The sequence below is a fragment of the Nicotiana tabacum genome, chromosome 2, assembly GCF_000715075.1.
Source record: "Nicotiana tabacum cultivar K326 chromosome 2, ASM71507v2, whole genome shotgun sequence".
In the NCBI taxonomy this organism is placed as follows: Eukaryota; Viridiplantae; Streptophyta; class Magnoliopsida; order Solanales; family Solanaceae; genus Nicotiana; species Nicotiana tabacum.
Window position 1 is genome coordinate 104,259,449 of NC_134081.1, and position 26,715 is coordinate 104,286,163.

At 35.8% G+C, this 26,715-nt stretch overlaps 1 protein-coding gene and 1 long non-coding RNA gene across 2 annotated transcripts; one reads left to right on the forward strand and one right to left on the reverse strand.

Annotated features, from left to right (window-relative positions):
• Nucleotides 1-2,953: 2,953 nt before the first annotated feature.
• LOC107796681 (uncharacterized) lies at nt 2,954-3,905 on the forward strand. Its single transcript, XR_001650461.2, has 2 exons — nt 2,954-3,206; nt 3,608-3,905. It is a non-coding gene; the product is annotated as an uncharacterized LOC107796681 (long non-coding RNA).
• Nucleotides 3,906-8,833: 4,928 nt separating this feature from the next.
• On the reverse strand, nt 8,834-16,535 carry LOC107796680 (uncharacterized). Its single transcript, XM_016619474.2, has 8 exons — nt 16,182-16,535; nt 14,267-14,407; nt 13,960-14,052; nt 13,697-13,823; nt 12,569-12,678; nt 11,658-11,738; nt 9,574-9,653; nt 8,834-9,468 (listed from the first exon to the last, which is right to left on the reverse strand). The coding sequence occupies exons 1-8, from the start codon at nt 16,485-16,487 to the stop codon at nt 9,249-9,251; spliced, it is 1,158 nt and encodes a 385-aa protein (XP_016474960.1). The 5' UTR covers nt 16,488-16,535; the 3' UTR covers nt 8,834-9,248.
• Between the last annotated feature and the right edge of the window lie 10,180 nt (nt 16,536-26,715).

Below are 26,715 nucleotides of genomic sequence, written 5' to 3' on the forward strand. Positions count from 1 at the left end.
TATTGATTGCAATTATAAAACTAGGAGACAATATTATTGGTTTTGGTTGTTTTCCAAATGATAAAAGATCTAGGGTCGTGACTTGCACCTAGGTGGTTACCTAATGGGTTGAAAATTCTATGATAAGCTTGATTGGTCGGGGTTATAATATAGCAATCACACGCAATTACCCACTCTATACCTCTCGGTAGTTTGAGTGATTTTGCCAAATTTGGTTTTCTCAAGTCCAAATGGGTATTGCACAAAACAAGTAATAACTGCTCAAGTCGGGTCTTACTATCTCTAGATTCAACCATTTAATTAGGGCTATCAATTTCTTGAGTTCACCCCAATTTCTTGTTAGCCAAGTTTTTCTAGACTTAGTCTCTCTTTCTCAAGTAGAGACTAAGTCAATTAGTCATGAATCAATATTTGCAACCATTAATTCTTGAATTCATGCAAGAACTAGGCTAAATATCACTAACCTAATCACAAACAAGTCCTAAATCAAATACCCATTAAGTACCCACACTAGGGTTGGGCCACAACCCTAGCTAGAAATTTAGCTACTTATGAAATGAAGAAATACAAGAAGAAATTAAGATAGAATGCATAATAATTGATTAGGGAAAGAAAATCTAATGTTTAGAAGCTAATCTAGTACAATATTACTCAAAACAGTAAAGGAAAACGGCTCAGGTGCTCTCCCAAAACAAAACTTACCCTAAACATGACAAAAAGTTCTATTTATAGTAAGCTGAAAATATCTGACAAAAATGCCCCTGCGGAGGTTGTGCGGCAGCATAATTATGTGTGTGGTCCGCACAACGAGACTTGGCTTGACAGGTTCCAGTTCTACGGCTGCACAATTCTGGATTGCGGTCGCACTCCTTTAACTACTGTGGACCGCGCATTTGTGAGTGCGGCTGCACAATTATAGTGCGATCCGCACTCCTTGATCTCAGGCTCTGGCTGTGTGAGACTTCTGCGGACCGTATAAAAATGAGTGCGGCCACGCTCTTGATTATGCGGCCGCAAAAAAATAGTGCGGTCCGCATTTATCTTGAACTTGAAATCCCATCTCTCTGATCTTTGTCTTCTGTGGACCGCATAATATTGAGTGCGGCCGCACTTAACATTCTGCGGCTGCACAATTATGGTACGGTCTGCACTCCTTCAGCTTGCCCAAAACCAGCTCTCCGAATCTCCTCTTCTGCGGCCGCACAATATTTGTGCAGTCTGCATACTCTGAAGAAGAACTGACATGGCTCTTCCTTTGTTTTGCGGCCGCACACAGTATTGTGCGGTCCGCACCGTGGGCTTTTTGCCTTGTTTTGGTCCTTGTCCATTTTTGACTCCTTTATGAGTTGATTTTGTCTCCTTTGGATCATTTCCCAATATTCCTGTACAAAAGCACATTTTATTAATTTTCGGAAATATCTTTAAGCATTTTTGAGCTATAACGCAAGTAAAAGAGAGAAAATAAGCGGCCAAAATCCCTACTTATCAATGACCCGCCACGTTATCATGCCACATAGACACCATTTGATATATATTAATGTCATGTGGAAGCTTACATAGGAGGAATGGTAGCATTTGTGAGAAAATTCTAGAGAAGTATGGACATTCCTTTTGGAAGACCCTAGATCCTTATTGATTTGCTAAAAAAGACGTAGGAATCTTCTAGGCATGTAGAGAATTATAGAGAAACCCTTATCTTGTAAATATTAAGGATTTGTGTAGGAATTAATATTTACACACTAGCCCATAGGAGACTAGTATATAAAGGGGGTCATTCATTTGTAATTTACCAAGCAAACAATTCAAGTTTTCTCTAATACAAAGCTTTCTTTAACAATTCTTTTGTATTTTTTTTAACATTCTCTTAGCGATCTTGAGTGTAGTAAGGATGACTTGGCATAGCAAGAACGTGAGCAAGTTGTGCAAGATCGTGAACGAGTTATTAAGTGTCGCACGTGTACTTAGTTAACAACTAAGGAGGTGACAAATTGATCGGAAAACCTTGAGTGAAGGAAAGGTTAGATGTCACATTCGCATTAGTGGTTATTAATTTCCCATCTCTTCACGAACGATAGGCCATGAGATGAAACACAACAAAGATTGTCGTGGACTGATGTGATTCCACACATTTGTCATCATTTGGTTTGCCTCTAACTTCAAAAATATCCTCCTATCAGCTTCGACGTTAAAAAATCCAAACTACCGATTGCTAGGTGCCAGTGCAACTTGTCTCGACATTAATACACGCGATATCCGCACCAAACAAAGTAAATTTATTCTTTATATTTAGATGAGATATAGTAAGATATTTACTATAGTCAAATGATAAAAATTTATATAAAACACACATATTGTATGTTAATTAGTATAATTTAAACATTATATGCGTGTAAATTTGTTTCTCAATTTTGATCACATTCCCTATAAGCCAGGCTTAGAAGTTAGAACACATGTACTTTACTAGATCGCTAGTCGTTTCAATCAGAAGGGGAGATGCACATCCATGCAATTTACGGAAGAATTTCTTTGGTCCAACCCCATTGAAATATTATTAAAAAGATAGTAGCAGAAAAAAAAAAGTGTACGTATCTTAAATAAATATTACTCCATCCGTTTCAAATTAGATGAGATATTTTTTTTAGTGTGTTCCAAAATAAATGACATATTTATAAATTTAAAAATAATTTAACTTTAAACTCTTCATTTTACTCATTTTACTCTTAATGAGCACAAAAATATCATGGTCCCATAAAACTTTTAACCCTTAAATTTTTAAGACCGCAAATTTTAAATTTTCTTTTTTAAACTCTGTGTCGAGTCAAACTAAATCATGTAGATGAAACGGGAGGACTACTAGAGAGTGTGAGAGAGAGAATGGGAAAGTCAAAGCAAGGGCAAGAATGTAATCAAAAGGACAAATAAATTTAAGGTAGAGAATGGTTGCGGCAAAGTTATTCTGACACAATGCAGTGGTTCCAACTCCTATATAAATAGCTCTCCAACTTCCTCCCATTTTCTGTTAACTTACTATAAACTATTCTTCCCAACCATCTGATCAAACTCTCCGCCGGCGGCCGGCGTCACAATTAAATTCCATCCAAAATAACATGAAGAAATCAGGACTTTTAGCAGCCTCTGTTTCTGCTGCTGCCATCTCTTCTACTACCACAACCTCTTCTTCCAAAGTTCGAATTTCTCTTCATCAGGTTAGACTTCAATTTGTTTGTAATTTTTCTCTCCTCTTCTGTTTTTGCATCACTTGAATGTCGAGAGAAAGTTATCTTCTTTTATTGGAACACGGTAAAGTTGTATCTGTATGACTTATAGTTCACGCGTTCAAGTCGTGCAAGCGATCACTAATACTTGCAATAGGTTAAGTTGTCTTACATCACATCCCTTGGGTGCGACCCTTTGAGTCTTCCACGGATCTTCCGTGGAATACTTTGTGCAACAGACTATCTCTTAGACCGTCCCTTTTTTACCCATGTAGCATATAAAGTACAATAGGTCTTGGATTTGGACTTTGATCATGTAATAATACGTGTGTTCATATTAAAAGGGTGCATCCAAAATGCATTTAAATCTTGAAATTCTCTTTTATTTTCAGGATGATAGTTTGAAGAAAAAGGATGGAAATTGTTCAAAGCCTGTGAAAACATCACCATCTTCAGATAAATTTGCGCCCAAATTTGATGGATTGAGGTTTATAGAGACGCTGGTTACTGCTCACAGATAAGTTCACAAGAAAGGGATTTTTTTTTTGGATAGATTGATAGAATATAAAATACTCCCCCGTTTCAATTTATGTTAAACCTATTTCCTTTTTAGTCCGTGCCAAAAATAATGACCTCTTTCCCTATTTGTAAACAATTTATCTTTATGCAATGATTTATAGCCACACAAAATATATGTGCCTCATTTTACACCACAAATTTCAAAGTCTTCTCTCTTTTCTTAAACTCCGTGCTCAGTCAAATAGATTCACATAAATTGAAACGAAATGAGTGCATAGAGAAGAATGATGTGACAATTGATACCCATTTTTTTCATTTTTCCCTTATCCTATAATTGGAATTTCTATTGACTCAATTAGCCATCAAAGACAATTAAGGACTATATTCTCTCTTTTTGTACTAGAAACACATACTAACTAGTAATAGTTTCAAGGATCAAAGTTCAAACAATCTTTACTTGCGAAAAGGTTTGAATTTGTCCCTTTACTATGATATATAATTTATATTTATCTATCGTTATACTTTTTGTTCAAATTCAACCCTACCATTAACAAACTATTCAAAATTGCGCTTGGCCATGACATCCCTCCAATGTGACAGCCGACTCCTCTCTTCATTTGTCTCATCAAATCCCACTAAAATAATACTCCCTAGATTCATAATAAGGAGTATCAACAACTCACCTCCAAACTCTCTTTCCTCAACCGCGTTATTGGATAACTCGAATCACTCGTTCATATTCTTTAGCACCCACTAATAATATCCGTCTCACGAGTCTGCAAACTTATTTCAATATCCTCAAAAATATCATAACAGAATCTATTCGAGTTTGCTTCAAAACAAACTCCTATTCAACAAAAACAAAAAAAAATGATAGAACCCCAGAATTGTTTTCATAAAACTCGAACCGAACCCTCTACCTCAAAATCTATTGAAGAATCTGTGATTTTTTTTCTTGAAGATTCATACGAGTCGAAGTTGGAAGCATGAATCGAATTCTTCTTCTCATTTGAAGAAGTTATGGTAAAAATTTCGAAACCCGGTATGGTGTGTTCTTTGGGTGTCGAAAAATTGAAGCTGACAATTCAATTTGTTGATTATCTACGGAGGAAACTGGCTAAATGTTGTCATTTGGAACTTAAAATCGTGAATCAAACACTGACTTTTGGATTTGAGTGAAGAACAAACTTGACCTCCATTTTTGGGTCGTCGACTTCGCAGCTTGAAAAGCACTCAAGAACCTGAAATTTCTATCTTGTTTCCTACTGAAATCGAGTGGAAAATCATATTGGAGTTTAAAAGTGGAAGAATAACACCGGTGTTCACAAATTTGAAAAAAAAATTAAAATCCACCCATTGAAAGTTTTTTAAAAAAAGCTTGAGAACATAAAACGGTATTGATATTTACTGATAGCTGAGCCAAACTGTGCTCCTGGTTGCTGCCTCAGAGTCGTGTGTTCCAGACTCCAGCGAGGCCTTGTTCTATTTTACTTTTCTTCTCCAATGGGCTTCAAAGTTGCATAACATGAATTTGGAGCTACTGGGTGGATTTTGTGATTTTGATTGTGAGTTTGTTCGATGAATTAGAGGATGGGGATTGGGAAATTAATATTTTAGTGGGATTTGTTGATTTTGCGGCTGATATGGACAAATTAATAGAGAGGTCAGGTGCCACGGTGGAGAGACATTAGAGTTGAGAGTAATTTTTAATAATTTATTAACGGTAGGATGGATTGACGAAAAATATAACGAGGGTCAAATATAATTTTTTTTTTTTTTTTTTGGTACAAATCCCGACCTTTTCCCTTTTTACTTTCATATGTTTCTGGTGGTATTTTTTTGCCCTTTGAGATGGGGCCCGCGGGGGAATACTCAGATGAGGAAATTAGTGATCAAGCTGATAATTCCAATTTGACTGAAACTCAAACTCTTGATTCTTGATATTACAATTCAAATTTATTGACCTGATTTAATGGATATTGGTGCTGGTTTTGGACTTCTAATAATGTGCAAATGTTTGACAATGACTATATCTTTGACCGCCTATTGTTACTTTTTTAGTAGGCGTTTAATGTCATGACGTATATTACTTTTCATATAAAAAAATGCAAATATATATTTTGTAGTACATGTGCTTTAATTTGCAGAAAACCATTTCTGAGAGGAAAAAATGTAGCACAAAGGGGGAAATAAGAGAGAATTTTCATTTGGAGAGTTGTATGTACTTGTTGAATTTCACCACAGATGGGAGTAAATCTTCTTCTTCCATAGAAAAGTAATGAATTGAAAAGTCTGAAAAACCTAAAATAATTGCACAAGATTAGTAAGGCTGTTACATCAAATAGGAGCAAACGTCAAAACTTCCTTTGTACAGTAGTTTTTCCTTTCTTTCTAAGAAAACATGTAGTATTTCACTTTTCACAATTGGAACATCAATTTTTTTGACCTCTAAATCAGTATCGGAAGAAAATGGTCATATTATTGTACAATTCACTGGAAATACTTCTGGCAGATGAAAGTCACAAACATAAACATTCCTCAATAAAAATTCCATTGAAATGAACTGTTGAATCTTAGCGACATAAGAGAGAGTTGTAATGAAGTGACAAATGTGAAGCAAAATTTACTTTAGGTCACATATTTAAATCTTAGATGTGACATTCTTTTTTTTTTTTTTTTTTTTTAGGCAGAATAGGCTCATAGACACCTTGTAATTATTCACATTTGTCATTGCGATCTCTATATTCAACGAAGTTTCATTCAGGCACTTATAGTCGTTCAAAGTCGATATTTTAAACCCCTTTGATGTTGCGTGTCTCTCAATCGCATGATGCTAGAAATAAAATTATGCTACATCACCTTTTCTTTTTATTTTTACATAAAATAAATAAATAATCCTTATGTCTTCATCTTTTTTTCTTTTCTGTTTTTAACCTCTTTTTTTTCTCTCTTCTTCACCCTCAACTTCTCCTTATGCTATCACCAACAGCACTGACATCACGTGAAAATTTCTATGGCCACCAAAAACACCATGAACACACTTTGATTTCCAATTCATTCATAATAAGAACTCTTATTCCACATCTACCCGAATACCTTATATCCACCATTTTTCTTCCTTTCCAAAACCGAGCTTCCCAACCATAGTACCACCCAATTCCGTTCCTCTTTTTGCCATTTTCGTCCATCTTCATTCCTTCACTCATCACTTCACATCCATCTTCACGATTTTACTATCTTAAAATCTCGTGCTTCGCCCATTAAAATCTTGCTTCCCAGAAAATGATTCCTAATATTATACTCTATCATATTTTAATAAATTTAACTTTATACATAACAACAATCGTACAAGATAATAAAAAAGAAAGATGTCTATCAATCAAATTAAACGATTTTGTACTGAAAACAAATATTCACAAAGCAAACAAACAATGACAAAGGAACTCAGATCTATCAAAAATATTTAGAAAAAAAGAAGAAGAAAGAAATGGGCAAGGGCTGGGGAAGAACGAGATGGGTGGAAGAAACACAGAAAAGGGGGCAGAGGCTGGGGAAGAAAGAGAAGGGCAAAGGGATAAAGAGGGGAAAAAATAGGGGAGGGGGCGGGGTGAAACAAGAAATAAAGAGTAGTATGTTTTTGTTTTTAATTTCTTTTGACTTTTTTTTCTTATTTTAATTATTTTTAATATAATATTCATGCTCGTTGTACGCGTGAAATGTACGCATCGTGTACAACTCAGTCATAAAGTTGTGACGTATGCTCGGTCAAAGGTCACAGGAGTTTAAAATATCGACTTTGAATAATTATAAGTGTTTTGATAAAATTTCGTTGAATATAGGGACCGAGATGACAAATATGAATAAGTACAAGTGTCTACTGGGCTATTATGCCTTTTTCTTTTTCTTTTTTTTTTATGGAAGAGTGCCCTACTTTGCAAAACGCCTTGTTACTTTGGTGGAAAAGAAAATCTGGCCAAAAAGAGAAAAGAACAAACGTAAAGCACTTCCTGAAAGCTAACTAAATTGGAAGTCTCTGCTTTGCTGAAACTTTGTTGTATGTTATTTTTTACAAACCTATGGAGTTATGTTAAAATTGGAAGTCAATATTCTTTCTGATTCTCGACAACATTTATTTGTGGGAAAAAAAAAAGAGAGAGATATCTTTAATTGAAGGTGTACAAGTGATTGTCTTTTTCCTAATATAATACAACTTAATATTATTTGAGGCACGTTTAGGTCAGTTGAACAGATTATTATATTAACATATCTTTTTCATAATAAGAGTGAAAAAAGAAGCTAAGAAGGCTGCATATAAATTACAAGCAAGGTTAATACTTCTTTTAATTTGGAAAAAATACCTTCGATTTTATTTATGCAAATTACTAACAAATTAGGACTAGTTTGTATTTGAACGAACGGCATGACCAGGAACTTGTCAATATCATACAAATTCTAGTGAAGTATACTATCTTCAGAATTAAACTCACACCTGTGACCTGTTCAACTAAAATTAAAAGGCATACGCTTATTCGTCAATGCAATTCCAATTTCCATATGCTATTCATATCTGTTTCCCCACTTTCTTTATTTGGATTAGCATCTTTCTTTTTTGTTGTGGTAGGGTATTTTTCTATCTTTGCGCCTGTGACATCCCTTGGACGCTAACTTGTGGCACAAAGCTTTCAGTAATTCCCAATTTCGAACAAATAAAAAGATAGAGACAGGCTATTTTATTTTAGTAACAACTGCCCTATGGACATCAAGTCAATCTCATCCGACTAGACATTGATTCATGATTGTCCACCCTTCGGTTATTAGTAGTAGTTGATATCATCTATATTAAAATGAATCTCGTATTTCACTCATAAGTAAAAAATTCAATAATCGGTCCAATTAATTTATGTCATCTCAGGACAGGAATAGTTTATAGGATCAACAAGTAACTTGGTACCGGTCAAAACTTCCTTAAAAAAATAAAAAAAAAAAAAAAATGCACTAACCTGATTAATCCTTCTGCAGCATCAACCGTCTTTTGCTTTCTAGAGAGCTCAGAAATTAATAATGCACTAACCTGATTAATTTTGAACATCAATAGATTCCCTTCTCTAAAGCATTTCTCCTAATGAAAGGTTTTGAAAGTATAACCAAGAAAACAAAAGCAAAAACAGAGGATTTCTAGTATGCTTATAAATTCAGAACCAATTTGTTCCTCTAACATCTATCCTATATGACTTCCATTAACAGTTTCATGACTTTTCCTTTTTGTAACTCAAAGAGTGTCCTACTAACTTGGAGAAGCATAACTATATGGAGACAGTTTCATGGGGGAAAAAAAGTATAAAAACCAAAGGAAAAAAAACTGTCCAAAAATATCTGGATCTTCTGAGCTCAAACTGGTAATTCTTTCTCTACGAAGAAACATGTATTGACTGTCTTCTCTGTATATGTGGCATAGCATCTTCAAAATTGCTGATGTCAATCTGCCAGAAAGGTGATAACAACTGTCTACCATTGTTAAAGGATGTTGCGATTGTGTCTTTGTTTACGGGTGATGGACCTACCCATGCGAAGCCGTCGAGCTGTAAGTGCTTCTAACAAAACCTCCACTGCATCTTCAATTGCTTTAGCCTGTTTATCCAATCCATAGGAAACAAAATTTGTAAGGTCATGTAGCTCATCGAGGAGGCCTATTGCCGCTGCTGCTGTACATGTACGATCCCATGATGGCTGCGGTCTGCCCTTGGCCAATACAATACACATGAGTTAAGAAAGGCAGAAAGGCAAGTACTAAAGAGGAATGAGCACAAAAAAAAGCTGCAGTTCGGATCATGTGATTCACCTGAGTTTATGCATCAGGGATGCTCCTGTGTTCAACGTTATGCAAGGAAGCTCATCACCCCACATTAACTCGTATCGGTCCTAACAATTAAATATCTCAGATCAACTGTTTTTCTTTGGGAAATTGATCCACGTAATCAGAACTTAAATGTACCCTAAACGGAATGCAACTTTGGCATGACAGGAGAACTAAAGAATACTGTGAATAACTCGTTATACCAAGTCACTCATCTGTATCCAACTAAGTAACTAACAATCTTGTACTTTTAATACACATGGTTCTCTTTTGTTTACCTTATCTATTAAAGCAAAACAAAGTACAATGTAATTTTCTAATAGACGGAATGGAACATTGGCATGATAAGAGAAACTAAAGAAATACTGTGAATAACTCGTTGTACCAAGGCACTCATTTGGATCCAACTTGTACTTCTTATACACGTGTCTCTCTTTTGCTGTATTGCTAAATGTTTGACCAATTACACTGTAATTCTCCGTCGGTCAGAAGGGAGGGGGTCTCTTTGGTGGATTGAAGGCATTTAAGTTCTCCAATACACACTAGAGGATCGGGTATCAGGGATTTGAGGGTCTTCAATAGGACCCTCTTGGTTACGTGGCTTTGAAGGTTCGGACCGAGGAAGATAAGTATTGGAGAGTACTCAAAGACAAGTATGGAGTGGATACAGGCAGATGAAGAACCCCTTCTATAAGTAATCCATAACTCCATAGCTCAGTTCTTTGGAGAGACATTAACAAAGGGTTGGGTGGACTTGTATAAAATATTAGGGATATGTCTCTCAATAGGGAAGAGAGGATAAGTTTGTGGAATCAGACTACAGTGATATGTCTCTCAATATCAGGTTTTGCAGATGTTTTCTGTCTCCACGGGAACAAAAAAGGAAAGTTTGTCCAAGGAGATAAGGAGAGAAGGGGTTGAGGCCTTTTGAGGTATCCAGCTTAGAAGGTAGAATGGAAGAAGTTGGAGACAGGTGGAATTGGAAAGAGAATGGTGGTAATTTTACTGTAGAATCATTTTATATGTCTTACATAAGAGGGAATAAAAAGCGATCTTAAATTATCAGGAAAAATGATTACAGATTGAGAGATATAATTGCCCGTCTCTAGATAACTATTACCATATGCCACTTACAGTGTGCCCTTCTCTGTCAATAGAACTTACTTTTACCCATCAAAATAACTTTTATACAAGTAAAACACAAGAGTTTTTTTAACTTCTGTACACTTAAGACGCAAGAGTTCTGCAATTTCAACTGTTATACAAATTAATTGTCTTTTTTCTCCGGATACAGCTTTATTAGCAAATTTATGTGCTCTGACATGCAGAACTGCAGTTGAAATCTAAGTTGCTCGGACACAGGTGTAGGTGTCTGACACAGGTGCGGATCTAGAGGTCGGATCCTTCGAGATATAAATTGTAAGATTCGGGGATACGTATCCTAGTACGGATACGGATGCGGTGATCCGGCTAAAAATAATTCCAAAAAAAAAAAGTATCTTTAAATTATGAGAAATGTTGTGGAATACTTACGTATAGCTTATAAAGTGTGGATTTTTTTTTTTTTCAAGTTTTAGATAAGTAAAGGATTGATTTCCTAGATAAGGTATGCTATTTTCTTTAAATTTACCCTACTTTTGGTTCTTATTTCGGAAATCAAATTGTATCTCGTCTCGAATTTTTCCGTCTGTCGTGGTCAAAGTACCCAAAATTGTTTGACCAAATCCGGTATGGATCCCATACCCATACCCATACTAGTGTCGTGTCGAAACGGATGCGGCACCTAAACTGCCATGTCGGAGCAACTTAGGTGGAAATCTGTGCATAAATAACTAATAAGTATGTGAAAGTAAAAAGTTATCATCACAAGAGGCAGAAGCTTTTTCAATGTCCAATAATATAATCTCATTAATCTAATTGGTTAAAACTTAAACCTCAATCTCAATTTATTATTTCCGTTCTTTTTCTTTTATGTCTTCTTTTTTACGATGCTGATGAAAAAGTTCATTACTTCATAATGGAAACTTGATTTTAAAGCGATAAAGAGTTACGTTTGCTGGCTGAAGTACCTTCAAACGGCTGAACATTGCACCCGAATTGCTCCAGGTCCCATCAATTAGAATAAAATTCAAGGAATGGCCTCCATCTGTCTACAAATAGCAGCATAAACGTCAACACTCATGCAATGGAAAATGAGAATATCACATAGACAAGTTGACAGGATTGATCGCCATCACGTGGTTTAAGCAGTAAAAGTACACTCACACTACCATCGTATGAAATATTATTAGCAACCACATGTTCAAATAAATCTGCATGGCCCCATGAAAAAACATGCTTAATAATCTATATAATGACTCTTTAAGTGCACTTAATCAAAGCAAAATTTAGCCAGCCAATGCTTTTAGCCGAGGATAAAGGATGGCTACTTAGTAGTAAGGACCCTCCACCTCCAAATATAATGCGGGAGTGAGTAACCAAGGGAGAAAAAAGGGGAAAGTCCCTTGTAGGCGGCTAGGTAGGGCGGATTTGGGAGGGTAGAGTATCATAAAGAGAACCTTTCACTTGATGGAAGAAAATAGCTTAATCTCCCTCTTTCTTGATCCATTGCCTCCTTTTCATCTCCTTGTGCCGAGGGTCTTTCGGAAACAGCCTCTCTAACTACACACTACCCTCCCCAGACCCCACACGTGGAATTATACTGGGTTGTTGTTGTTGTTCCCTCTTTCTTGAGAAGAGAAAGGGAAGTACCACCAAATTATATCTCCAAAATTCCCTTATGGGTAATTCCATTATTTTCTATTACGGAAAATCTTTGGAAGCCTTTACACTTTTCTCAAAGTCTCAAATTCATTTCCCTGAATTGCTTCCAGAAAAAGAAGAAGGTGAACGATTCTTCGTTCCTACATTTGCTTCCCCTTTGTCATCTTGTCAATGACAACTTGGCCATACTTCCATGTCAAAAGTTAGGGTGGTGTACCGTTTCAGGAGGGCATTCTACATGTGCAAAAGAAAGCTCGGCCATGCTATCCTTGACAGACTTCGCTGGTGCATTCTTGTTGGGATAAAGGCACCAAACCTTATCTTTTCCTGAAAATAATGTGAAATGCGAATCAAAAGCTAAACTCCCTGCAGGTTCTGCCAAAAGTAAGAACAGAATACACAGCATTTTTCCTAAAACAGAATACATTACATCAACTTAGCTCCATAAGCAAATCTTCTTTGATGCTACATGGATGGGGTCAATCATAACAAAGTATTCTGCTAACTTCGACAAAACGGGAAAGAACTGTGATCATTTCCTCGTTATCATTAACATTTAAATATGGCATCAAACTTCAGTTTGTCTGTATCTACTGCTCTTCAATACATCGAAAAAAATTAGCCCCAACAAGTCCATCGGTTGACTAAGATAATAATTGGCTTTTTTTTCTAGTTGTCCGGGCGAGAAATTGTCGGAAAGAATTGATCAAAACTGATAAACATGCTAAAAACAATTAAAAGGGAAACTAACAAGAAAGTAGCAAAATTTTCTACTAAAGTAGACTCATCGAAGATGTGGTGACCCAGGTATCTTTGACATTTCCATAATTCCTGTGTGTTAGAGACAGACCACTCACCTAGTTATTTGCTCAAAGGAATGTACATGCTTACATGCCTAATTCAATAGTTCTCAAGAAATCTCAAATCTGTCTCAACCCTCGCATACCAGTCTACCAGACACATGCTTACACAGTTGAATTTGGTAACTACATGTTTTGAATTATTGGTTAACTAACAGATTGTATGGTATTTTAGCTATTTATATGTAATTTTTAGTTTCCATACCTTTTTTTTGGGACACAGATGGTCACAGGTACAAGGGCGCAACACTCTTGGCTAAATTACACAACAATTATCATTTTACCAACCACAACAAGAGGTCTACTCCAAAATTCTGTAATAAGCAACCTTTTTCATACAAAACATAAGCATCCATTTTAGGAATCATGTGGTAGTTACAAGCACTTCTCTGAGAACTTCAAGGGATTATGCTTCGACAAGCTCTCTAGCTGCTTCATTCTAGTAGAATATTAAATTACCAAACAATTTAAAATAAAATGAAGACCTGCAAGCTTCAATGCATCCCACATCATTTCCTCATGTTCAGCTATTCCATAGAGGCACAAAGTAGCAGCTTGAATGCCAAATACTTGCCACAGCAACTTCCCTGTGTTATTTTGTCGCAAGAAATCCTGCAAAAGAACGGATTGTCATATAAACATTCTTATACAGGAAGAATTAAGTGTGAAATAAGAAGAAAATGAAAGGTTGTAAAGGAAAAATAGAAAAGGAAAAAACAAGAAAAAGGATAGAAAGAAAAGTTCGTACCTTAGGATGCATATACAACCAAAACCGTACTCGACGCCAAAGAGGACATGAAGTAAGTTTTGAGCACATACAATCTTCCGATGGAAGCCAGCACTTGAAAATTTTACAACAGAAACAAAACCAGATGTGATACCATCAAAACCTATTTGTTTGTCAAAAAAGAAAAAAACGAAAGAACTTTTCTAAGGCAGAATTTGCAGATCACAACATACTTATTCTTTATGCTTTCATGCAGAAAATATCTCACACAAAAATACAAGAATAAAATCTTAAAGCATGACATTGATGTGTTAAGCAAATAGTTTACCTTCTGACAAAGGTAACCCCTACTTCCAAGCACACGACATGCAATTTGTCGTGCTGAAAAGAACTGGAGTTTCGTTTCTGAATCACCTAAAGACTGATATGTTGCTCTATGCTTTTTATCCTCTTGCACCTTGAAGTCGCCCTAAGGATCAGAACAGAATTTTGAGCTAATAACAATCAAGTAATTATGAAAGAGGCGAACAAACCCGAGGTAGAGCAATGAAATTCCTTAAAGAGAATAGGTAGTCATTATGAGGTCATCCCGTCACCGTATATATTTAGTTTGCATTACCTCCACTTTGTTATATATTTGATCTCTCTTCCCGCGTATGAAGTGAATAAAAGTTGAGAGGTCAAAACATATACTTTACCGCTTAATCTAATTTTATCTTTTTCCAATATTATTCATTTTCTCAAGGTGACATCATTGTTTCTTCATTTAAAACCATCAATTTTATCTATATTTTATTTTAATTTAATATAATACTAGAGTAAAATTAGACGAGATATACCAAGTGAATTTTTCACTTTGCACATAGAAATACCACATGTTACTATAAAAAATGTGTTGTAAATAAAGGATCTTTACTATATCATTGTTATAAAATGGAGAAGTGATACGGGATGAAAAAAATACTTAACAAGGTGCAACGCTGTTCTACAGGAAAGATGCAAGGCCAGCAATATCACATGAGAGTGAATGTTAGGCCTTTGAGATCCAACTTACACAAATTGAATGTTGCAAGAATGCAAATATTAAGATGAATTTGTAATTATATATGAGGAGAAGATTTTAAGCGATCACATCCAACAAAGGGTGCAAATTGCACGCAAAGAGTGAAAATAGCACATATAGAGGATAAAGTGAGGTCACCTAAGATGGTTGACCATGTACCATATAGACTTTTTGATTTACCACTTCCACCATTGCGACAATATGATGATTTTAGGTGATAAAAAGATATGAGGTAGACCTAAATTCATATGAAAGGAATGTGTCTTCAGAGATCTAAAATATCTCGAAATCAATGCAAACCTAACTAAGAACAAAACATAATCGAAGTAAAAGTTCCATATGAGCTATATAAACTTTAAAGCATGGGAGTCGCAAAACACAAACAACCACATACCTAGCTAACCATATAGGGATAAAAGTAAGATTCAGATAAATCCTAATTTGCATTAAAAGACAAGTATTTAGTGTTGGAGTGAATTGATCTAAATACAGAGCAATACAATAACAACCCAGTATAATCCCACCAGTGGGATTTGGGGAGGGTAGCCTTACCCCTACCCTGGGGTAGAGAGGCTGTTTCCGATAGACCCTCGGCTTCCTCCCTCCAAGAACTCCCCGCCTTGCTCTTGGGGTGACTCGAACTCACAACCTCTTGGTTGGAAGTGGAGGGTGTTCACCACTAGAGCAACTCACTCTTTTCAAGTACCTATTAATACTTGAAATGAAATAGACCTGAATAGAGTGGATTGATATATATGTTTTACGTTACCAACCCTAATTCGTTTGGGATTGAGGCTAGTTGGTTGATATTAATAGAAATTGTTGTTAAAAAAGTTGAGAACATTTGGTTCGAGCAATTTGACAATCAACAATTAAACTGTCATCACTTTATCTAGCATCAGCTAGTAGTACTACTGAATAAAGGGTCCATCAGAAAGCATTCTACAACGGCAGAGATGAGTACGCCCATAAGTGGCATTCAGCATTCCTACGTTTAGCATTGAATGTACTTTCTAGGCCCAAATACAATAGCGTGAATTATGAGTAAACCGTCAAGATAAAACTAACAAATTCACAATGCACAAAATTGAGATTCTCTTTTTCTGACATTTTGATAGGGAAATCATCAAAGTTTGGCTAAAAAAAACATTCAAATTTCAAAAATCGTAAGTTTTTTTACCGAGAGTTTGCCGTGATTTCCACCAAAGATCATGTCGGAATCACTATCTTTCTGCAAAAGCTTCAAGTCATCAACTACCTGAGTAACCATGGCCGGTATAGGAGATGTGGTACCCCACCCCTGCCATTCTTCAACGCTAATGCCAGCTTCTCCACTGCTACTTACTTCATGGGATTCTCTTGAAGGAGAAACAGAGGAATGCATTGTAGCTGTTGTTGTAGTAGACATAACCGTTTTGCTGCAAAATTGATGCGGAAAATGGAACGACTTTCTGAAGCTCAAGGGTCTTGTTGGAAAGATCAGCATCGTATTCGGTCCGGTGGTGGGTGATTTTGGAATTTCCTCAACACTTTTACCCACTTTGGTTTAGATTCTCTCCAAAATCTGCTCCTTAGCATTTTGGGCCTGTAATATTGGGCTTACTAGATGATATGGAGCAGTTAGCCCAACCTATAGAATTAACCCAAATAGCCGATCATCCAATCGCTTAAACTAAAAATAATCGGTAAAGATATAATATATACATAATTTATCTATCTATCTATCTATATTTATATCTATATTATTATAAAAGTACGAATGTGTCACGTTAAATATTGAACGACAAAAATATCCCCAAATATTAACCGTCTTTAATACCCTTAAATCTTTCAAATAAATGCTTACAAGGAAGGACATAATTGACAAATTAACACTTTGAGGAATTGTACTAGAAGAAGGACGTTGGACATAGTTGCGTAATTAACACTTCGTTATGAAGAATTGTAATAGAAGGACATTATATTGAAGAGTTAAAGTTCGGATGCTGGTTTATAATTTAGAGTTTCGTCTATTATTGCATACGTTCTTTTTTTGTGTGGGGCAGAATTGAGGAAAATTAGCGGGGAATAAAGCAATCATTCATGCAAAAGTACTACCACTAAAGACGGGTTATAGATAAATTTGATATTTATTATGTTTTGTATTTATATTGGGTTATACACAAATTCAATGTTTACGTTGTTCTGTATTTATATTTTTCTTTAATTTGAGGTGATGATTGTTAGGTTGATATTATATACTTATATTTTTAAGAGTTTGAGCAGATCAGACTTGAAAAAAGATATAAGATACTGGTAGAGAATGAAGGCATGAAATTAATTTGAGAAAGAAGAGAACGTAAAAGAGGTAATCCCACGAGCCGTTTTGCTTACAAGCAGAGGCGGAGCCAGAATTTGAAACTTATTGGTTCGGGATTTTAAATCTTTTAAGTTACTGAATTTTAAATTAATAATTTATACATGTTCAATGAATTTATTAAGACAAATACATAGTTTGAATGAAAGTTATTGGGTTCGGACGGACTCGTAAGTTATACTCTCCCTCCGCCCCCGCCTACAAGGTGCATTTTTGCTCGCCTTTTGTGTGTGCCCGCGCACGCATTCCTTCGACAACAGAATTGTTTAATTTTCATTGCCTATATTCGGCCTTTATTACATAGTTAAATAAAAACAGAAAAGAAAATAACAATAGATTGTGCTAGCGATTAGTTAGTATGCCCATCAGTTATATAACAAAATATGCTAAATTAATAAATAATAATTGTTGACCTAAACTAGAGTTGAAGGATTGTGTATTTTGATTTCTGTTTTTCGTGCACATTATTTTACTCTTTTAATATCACGATTATTTTAATATAGATGTGTCTATATATATGTTTGAGTAGTAATAGCGTGTATGAATTTATTTTTAGATAATTAGTAGAGCCAATAAAATATTGAAATTACTAGAATTGAAAAAATTAGTTTACAAAATTGATGAAAATTTGTTAGTTTTTGTTTTGAATTCCACGTGAACGAAACAAATGTTGGATTATTTTTTTTTCCCTAAAGTATTTTGAGTTTGGAATCCGAAATTAATAACGCATTTGTGATTCAAAAAAAAATATGAACCAAAATACTAATATTTTTAATGAGGTTTTATTTCAAATCTAACGCTTAAGAAATTCGTGCAACGCTCGAGTCTATATCTATATCTATCTATCTATATCTATATCTATCTATATAGAATTTTTACAAACATAAAGCTTATTTTATTCCTGATAGACAGAAAATATCACTAAGAAAATTGACACAAGATAACAACTTAATAATTGAACGGGCAACGTGACACCGTATTGATATAATAATGAAAAAAATATCTTTTATATAAAGTTATAAGAAGAAATTATTTTTCACGTTATCTTTTAACCAATAACGAGAGATATACGTGCAACGCACGTACATAGAGACTAATTATATTAAAAGCACGAAGAACCTTAACGAAATGTCGTTCATCTTTATTGCCCTTCGTAAATGCATTTTATGTTGGATAAAATTGTAAATATAGACACAAATTAAAAAAAAAAAACAAAATTAAATTGTCCAACAATTAATGTTTCCTTAGGTTTTAGTATTATATTTTGTCAAAGGTCGGTTTAATAGTATTAATGTCATATTAGGTTTATGATTCTATTACCAAATTCACTCAGCAATTAATATTAGTTTATGTTTAGTATTTCTTTTTGGTTATAATTGACGTATGATACAATTATAAGAAGAAGCAATTAATGTCATTAGATTTAGTATTCTTTTACCATAATTTTCGTAAGATACAAAGTCAGTTTTTGATTTTCTAGAATTTTAGAACCAAAACCGATAAGGAGCAGCAACTATTATTACTTTAGGTTTAGTATTATTTTACTAATATCGAATAAGGAGACGTAATTAATGTCATATTAGGTTTAGAATTCTTTTACCAAACAAAGTCAATTTTATTTTCTAGAATTTAAAAAGTAAAATCATTTAGAATAAGGATGAACACTTCTATAAAAGAAGCCAATAGTCCACGTTCTTGGTCATAAACTTGTGACACTGACAACTTCTGTGAAGATAAATTCATTTGTGCTTGTCACTTTTGATTTTGACTATAATATCTCATGTATAATTATTAGTTTACAATTACTTATTCATAATATTTTTCTTATAATTTTTTAGATCATTGCATTTTGCATCATGCAACGTCTATACTGTAATGTTTATATTCTTATTGTGTACTGTAAAACAAAAATTTGGTTGAAGGTAACTACAGCAATGGTCAACTTCTTTTCTTTTTTTTTCTTAACTTACTTTGTAAGTTTCTTTCTTTATTTCTAATGCACTTTGAATCTGAATTTTATTCTTATTATATTTGTGAGTGTTTCGGTTATAAAAAAATTTCTAGATTTACATGTCAAATATTAGCTTTTATAGTTCCAATTTTTTTATGTTGTTGATTAAATGAACAATTGAGTCAATCTAAGTTATCAATTATGGCAACTGTTTTGTTTTCCACTCTTATATAAGACGTGATTGGCTATTTTAATTTATGGCATTTGGTCTTATTTTAATTTTATTGTATTCGCTTTTATTATAAATTTATTGTATTTGGTTATATATACATGTATATCTTTGTACAAAAAGACTTTTTGCAGCAATTTAAGCTTATAGTGTTAAGAAACATAATTTTGTACTTTTGGGATGATATCGTCTAATAATCCTCTTATATTCAGGATTTTTTACATTCAAATGGACATATAAGTGAGAAGAGTTGAGGTAATATATCCTCTCTCTATTTTCTTCCAAGGATCCGTAAAGAAAGTAACAAAAATAAGCTATCATGGACGACGAAAGGTTGAATATAAATCGAGACTTTATATATAAATTTAATATATATTTTTAATTTTTTAAATTTTATAACGATTGACATGCAATACATGCGTATTCCGCTGTAACATATAATGCAACCTGTCACGACCCAAAATCTTACCCGTTGTGATGACGCCTATCTCGATACTAGGCAAGCCGATAACATTAATAACCCACAATTTCTTTTAAATACTGAAAACATAATAATTAAGTTTAAGAGTAAATTCCACAAACATTAGAAATAAACACACCCCCAAAATCCGGTGTCACTTAGTACACGAGCATCTATACATTACAAGTCTGAAAAATCCGGTCTATAATAATCCGAGACCAAATACAATAAACAAAAGGATAGGGAATGAGAGACAAGGTCTGCGAAACATAGCAGCTACCTCTGAATCTCCGAAAAAACAACTGTGTGAAAGAATCAACACCCACTATGTCCAGGATCACCTGGATCTACACACGAAGTGCAGGGTATAGTATGAATACAACTAACTCAGTAAGTAACAATAATAAATAAGGAACTGAAAGTAATGACGAGCTTCTCAGCTAAGTCCAAATACATTAAAGGGTAGGCATGCTCTCAAGTTCAACATTTAAAATTTCACAAAAATTTCATATCAAATTTGACTGAAACATAAAATAATATTTTTCTGAAATTTCCAAAATAGTGATATATGACAGCTAAATGCATCAAAATAATGAAATCAATGCATTCTCTCAGAGTAACAGTCACTCAGTCCTCCCATTCACTCCAACCTCACAGTCACTCTTTTCTCACAGTCACTCTTTCCTCACAGTCACTCATCACTCGGCACTCGGCACTCGCACTCAGTAGGTACCTGCGTTCACTGGGGGTATGTACAGACTCTGGAGAGGCTCCTTCAGCCCAAACACTATATCAAGTCAATCATGGCATATAACAATGAAACATGTTGCGGCGCGCAGCTCGATCCCATAAATATTCTCACAATTAGGCCCTCGGCCTCACTCAGTCATCAACCTCTCTAGTCTCTTGGGCTCAAGATGTCATGAAAATCAGCCTAAAATGATAATATGATGTATCAATAAATAGCAACAGAGACTGAGATATGATATGAAATGAATGAACATGACTGAGTGTGAAATTACAATTTGAGCATATAATTCAACCACAAAAATAATCTCAGTGGGTACCAACAATAACATCGTATGTCTAAGCATGATTTTTAATACGAGTCTAAGCTCAATTTTCTCTAACACGTAGAGAATGTACGGATATCAATAGATTATTCAACTATACAGCTCCATAGAATTTGACCAAGTCACAATTCCTACGGTGCACGCCTACACGCCTGTTACCTAGCATGTGCGTCACCTCAAAACCAATCACATAACATATAATCCGGGGTTTCATACCCTCAGGACCAAATTTAGAACTGTTACTTATCTCAAACCGTGTAATTCTTTATTCTTCTATGCCCTTGCCACGAGAATTTATCTCCGAAAGTCTCGTATCTATCTACAATTAATTTGATTCAGTCAATACTAATTATTGTAATTAATTCCATAAGGAAATACTAATTTTCCAATAAAAATCCGAAATTAACTCAAAAATCGTCCGTGGGGCCCATGTCTCGGAACCCGACAAAGGTTACAAAATATGAACGCCCATCCAACCACGAGTCCAACCATATAAATTTTACCAAATTCCGACATCAACTCGACCCTCAAATATTCAATTAAAGTCTATGAAGATTTCTACCATTTTCAACTCAATCTTTACCCATTTGAACTCAACGATCTTTCCATAAACCTTATTGATACGTATAAATAATACTCTTACACCCAAGAATCATACTCTTAATCACCCATCTTTACCCAAACTCGAAATTGAAGACTAGGGGTTAGAACCTTACCTCTTGGGTGAAGATCTTGTGATATTTCCTTGTTGGATTTCAAAGCTTGAACAAGATCTTGATGAACAAAGCACTTGAGCTTCTTCCTCTCTCTAGAACACTCTCCCTTCTCTCTAAAAATATAAGATTTTTGCTAAAAAATGAGCTTCAAGGGCTATAAATCGAAGTTGGATTGGGTAAAAAATTAGAAAGAATTAAAGCCCCAACGCAGATTTGCGATCGCATAACACGTATGCGGTCCGCAAACTGGCCGCATAATTGAAGCTCCAAAATGAGGGTCGCCTAGATAGGTCTGCAGTGATTATGCGGCCCGCATACCTATTCTGCGGTCGTATAATACACCGCAGAACAGGTCTGCGGTCGCATAATGCACCGCAGATTTCCTCAAATCTTGCCTCGCATCTGCTTCACTCTGCGGCCATTATGCCGTCCGCAAAGTGATTCTGCGATCGCATAGTAGGTCGTAGAAATGTCCTCTTCTGCCAAAAATTTTTCTTTATTCTCCAGTGCATTGTTCAACTCAAAAAGTCCGAGCCGCGGTGATCTACCTCGGCACCACAAAACCTTATTTTCCTTAGTAAAAATTCTCCGGGGTCGTTACACGTAAGTCAACATCTGGTCAACCTTTTCAACTTAAATTCTAAACCTTGGAACTAAGTGTTCCAAATCATTCTAAAAACCTCACCGGATCTGAACCAATTACCCCGGCAAGTCACAAAATAAATGTAAAGCATAAATTGAGCAGTAAATAGGGGAACGAGGTTGTAATACTCAAAATGACCGGCTGGGTCGTTACATTCTCCCCCTCTTAAACAAATGTTCATCCTCGAACGAGTTTAGAGTTATACCTGGAGTCTCAAATAGGTGTGGATATTTGCTCTGTATCTCCCGCTCAGTCTCCCAAGTAGCTTCTCCGACTGGCTGGCCTCTCCACTGCACTTTCACTGAAGTTATGTTCTTTGATCTCAACTTTCGAACCTGCCGGTCTAAAATGGCCACCGGCTTCACATCATAAGTCAAATTACCATCCAACTGTACTGTGCTGAAATCCAAAACATGAGACGGATCCCCGACATACTTCAGGAGTATAGATACATGAAGCACTGGATGAACATTCGATAGACTAGGCAGCAATGCAAGTTCATAAGCCACGCCTCCAATCTTTTTAAGTATTTCAAAAGGCCCAATATACTGAGGGATCAACTTGGCCTTCTTCCCGAACCTCGACACACCTTTCATGGGCAAAATATTGAGCAGAACCTTTTTCCCAACCATGTAAGCAATATCACGGACCTTCCGGTCGGCATAACTCTTTTGTCTAGACTGCGTTGTGCGAAGCCGCTCCTGAATCAATTTAACCTTCTCCAAAGCATCATGAACCAAATCAGCACCCAATAGCCTAGTCTCACCCAGCTTAAACCAGCCCACCGGAGACTGATACCATCTCCCATATAAAGACTCATACGGAGCCATTTGAATGCTCGATTGGTAACTGTTATTGTAAGCAAACTCTGCCAGTGGCAGAAATTGATCCCAAGAACCCCTGAAATTAAGCACAACCGCGTAGCATATCTTTCAATATCTGAATAGTGCGCTCGGACTATCCGTCCATCTGAGGGTAAAATATTGTACTCAGCTGAACTTGTGTACCTAATTCTCATTGTACTGCCCTCCAAAATTGTGATGTAAACTGCGTGCTAAGTGTTGTTCCTAAACCTTCGAATCACTATTCCACCGTACCACGCACATACCCGGAGTGATCCCATGTCACCATATTCTATATAGGCCTGACAACACAACATAACTGAAAATTATTTATTTAACCTTAGCCCAAAAACCTTGGAATTCAATTTCCAACATTCTGAATTTGTTACAAAACCCGAATCTCATATTTTCACACTATATAAGTCTGAACAAGCTGTATTGAGCAATAACCATAACCACGGATACAATCACATAACATATGACACCACTTGCATACTCGTAGCACCATTCCCGATCACAATAACTACTCCAAAACTAACATGGTACAGATATTAAACCCCCTATCAAATAAAACCTAGTTCCAAAACCTTCGTACACTGCTGATAATGAAAGAAACGCATGGAAATCTCATGATCCCTTATCAGATCAACAAGTCATGGAGCTCTCTCGCCCCAACTAGAGCCATAATCACTTTCTAAGCCGACTTTCAATATTATCCTCCCGAATATACCGTAATCAAACCTGATAGTACCCATTCTAGGTCCAATGACCTTATATTATTAAACACAACTATCCCACAGACACGCCACATCAATATAACTCCAGCCACAAATGCACAATCTGTGTACCCAATTACGGGAGATGTCTCAAGGAAGTGAACCGTATTGCAAATTCAACAAGCACCACCACAACCACAATATTACAACCAACTCCTCAAATTTCGTGAAGAGGATAACCGTAGGCGCATGTACATAATTCCTTAAATATGCTGCTCATGTAATTTATATCGTAGAGGAAGGAAGGCAATGTAATCAGATAAATTATCAAAGAAATAAAATTCTCACATACTGCACGGACAACTCACGTGCGATACAGACAACTCACGTGTCATTGATACCAATATGTAGATCCGCACGGATAACTCACGTGCCAATAATATAAATCGCCTGGCATAGTCACATGCCTCCAGTCCCAGCATATCATACAGGAGCAATCAATTAAGTACACATGTATACGATATATGAAATAAGATTCACAGGCTCCTGGACTGGTATAAATAACACGCCATAGAATAGGCAGGTGCAAAGTGTGCTATCACTGCTCAAATCGGCAAGTTAACGTAGAAATAGTAACTACCCAATTTATTCAGGGAATTAGCCTCTTTGTAACCTCAAGTGTAGCCCAGATAGTTCTCGACAAAGGTACGAATACGAGAAACACCATAACTTTACGCTAACCGTCAACTTTAGGCATATCATAGTCTAATCATTTTCCTGAGTCTGAATACTTGCCCCGATGCTCGCACATGGGCTCAAACTTCATATATATATATATATATATATATATATATATATATATACACACACACACACACACACACACACACATACACATCACAAAGGCAACTAGTGCCTCAACTGAGTTAAAATAAATACTCACCTCAAACTGGCCGCAACCCTGAAACAATATGTTTGTGAGAACCTCCAGTCTCCACATTCACAGGAATCACCGTGACTGGTCCCAACTTCAGCACTCGAATGACTAACACATCTTTCACGCACGATCATCCCATGAGGAATACTTCCACATTTCCTCCCGTGCCATATAGCAATAATTGGAATATCAGTAGTCTATTAACCAGGTGAGCATCGCAATACCAATGACTTTCGAAAGTCAAAACACAATGCCCCTTTTAAAATGCGCACCCATCTCAGGGATTACCGAGTAGTTATAATATCCGTCTAACCATCTAAAATTGACCATTCTGTCCATAATTCGTGGTCTTGCTTTCCAGAATGAACTGCTACCTTGTACATATAAGTCTCAATCTCGCACAACACACCACATCTATTATTCCATCATGTGACAAGCACGAGAATCTCATTATTAACTCTGAGTCACCAGCATATTACATACCCGGTCAATTAGAAACCTTCCATTTTCTCTCATCCATGAGGAATTCACAGTGCACAACATGTCTCCCACCCCGGTAGAAAATATATAGTTCAAACCATGGTAGAAACCATCAAGAACATTTTCAAATCTATTTGCACATAACCAAGCTATCAAAACTGAATTCCTCTAACTCGACCAAGCCACGTAGGTCACCAAACCCAAGAATATTGCCACTGAAACATCTGTAAATTCTCACCACATCATAATTATACCAAAAGAACCGAACATACCATTACCATACTGGTATAGCCTACTACCCAGTTGTCCTATTTTCTTCGAGTTTCTTCTCAATTACCCTCAAGTTGACACTTTTCCTTGTCAGAACACTACGATCCTTACCCAAAGCTCACTACAAGACATCCTAATATAACATCACACCGCCCTAAGTCTCATAAGCCATTGTATTCTTCTTAAACACCTCCATAAATACCACAACTGAGACACCCATTCTTAAGGGCCTTATGTGAATTTAAAATTGTTCCTCTTTCCTTTCTTAAACTGAAATGTAGAATCCATAGTCAAACAGAATTATCGCACATACCAATACCATCCAGTATAAGTAACCGATTCTAGTGATATACAAATTCGAAAAATTTTCAATTGCCACATATACATTTTGAATATATTAGAACCCTCTCGAGAGTCATCCACTCTGCTAAAATCTAATTTGCTCCGCCCAAACAGGCTGAAAGACACGTGCTCCTTTAGCACAATCAACACTCAAAGAAGTAACCTTGCCTTAACTCGACCAATCAAATTCATACTTCGTGCGCACTACATCCTTCAAAATAACAACTAATCATTCTATAATTTATATATTTTCATAAAGTGCAACGCAATCCGTATCCAGGAGTTTCCTTACTCGAGTCATCATTGATCTCCACCTCTGCAAGTCATAACTAACCCACAAGTATGCCTCAGACCAAAACTAAAATTTAACATATATCCATGAAATTAAATTGTCAATAGCAGGCTCCCCCACTTGGCTCAAATCCATACAACAAAACACTCCATAACTCACAATACCCATACTTTATTACTATCATAATACTGCAGTCAGTTCAACAAAAATTCTTCTCAAGCTTACGCAACACCCACCATAAAATACCTCAATCATCCGCTAAGTTAGCATTTATTCTCGTGACAGTCAAGTCAACTTTCTCACCCAGATTGAAATTCAAATCTCAACATTACAAGGAACACACCTACATAGATTACTCTACAAGAGATAACCCCCTGCTTAGCCTCAAATTGGCATCTTGTTATACT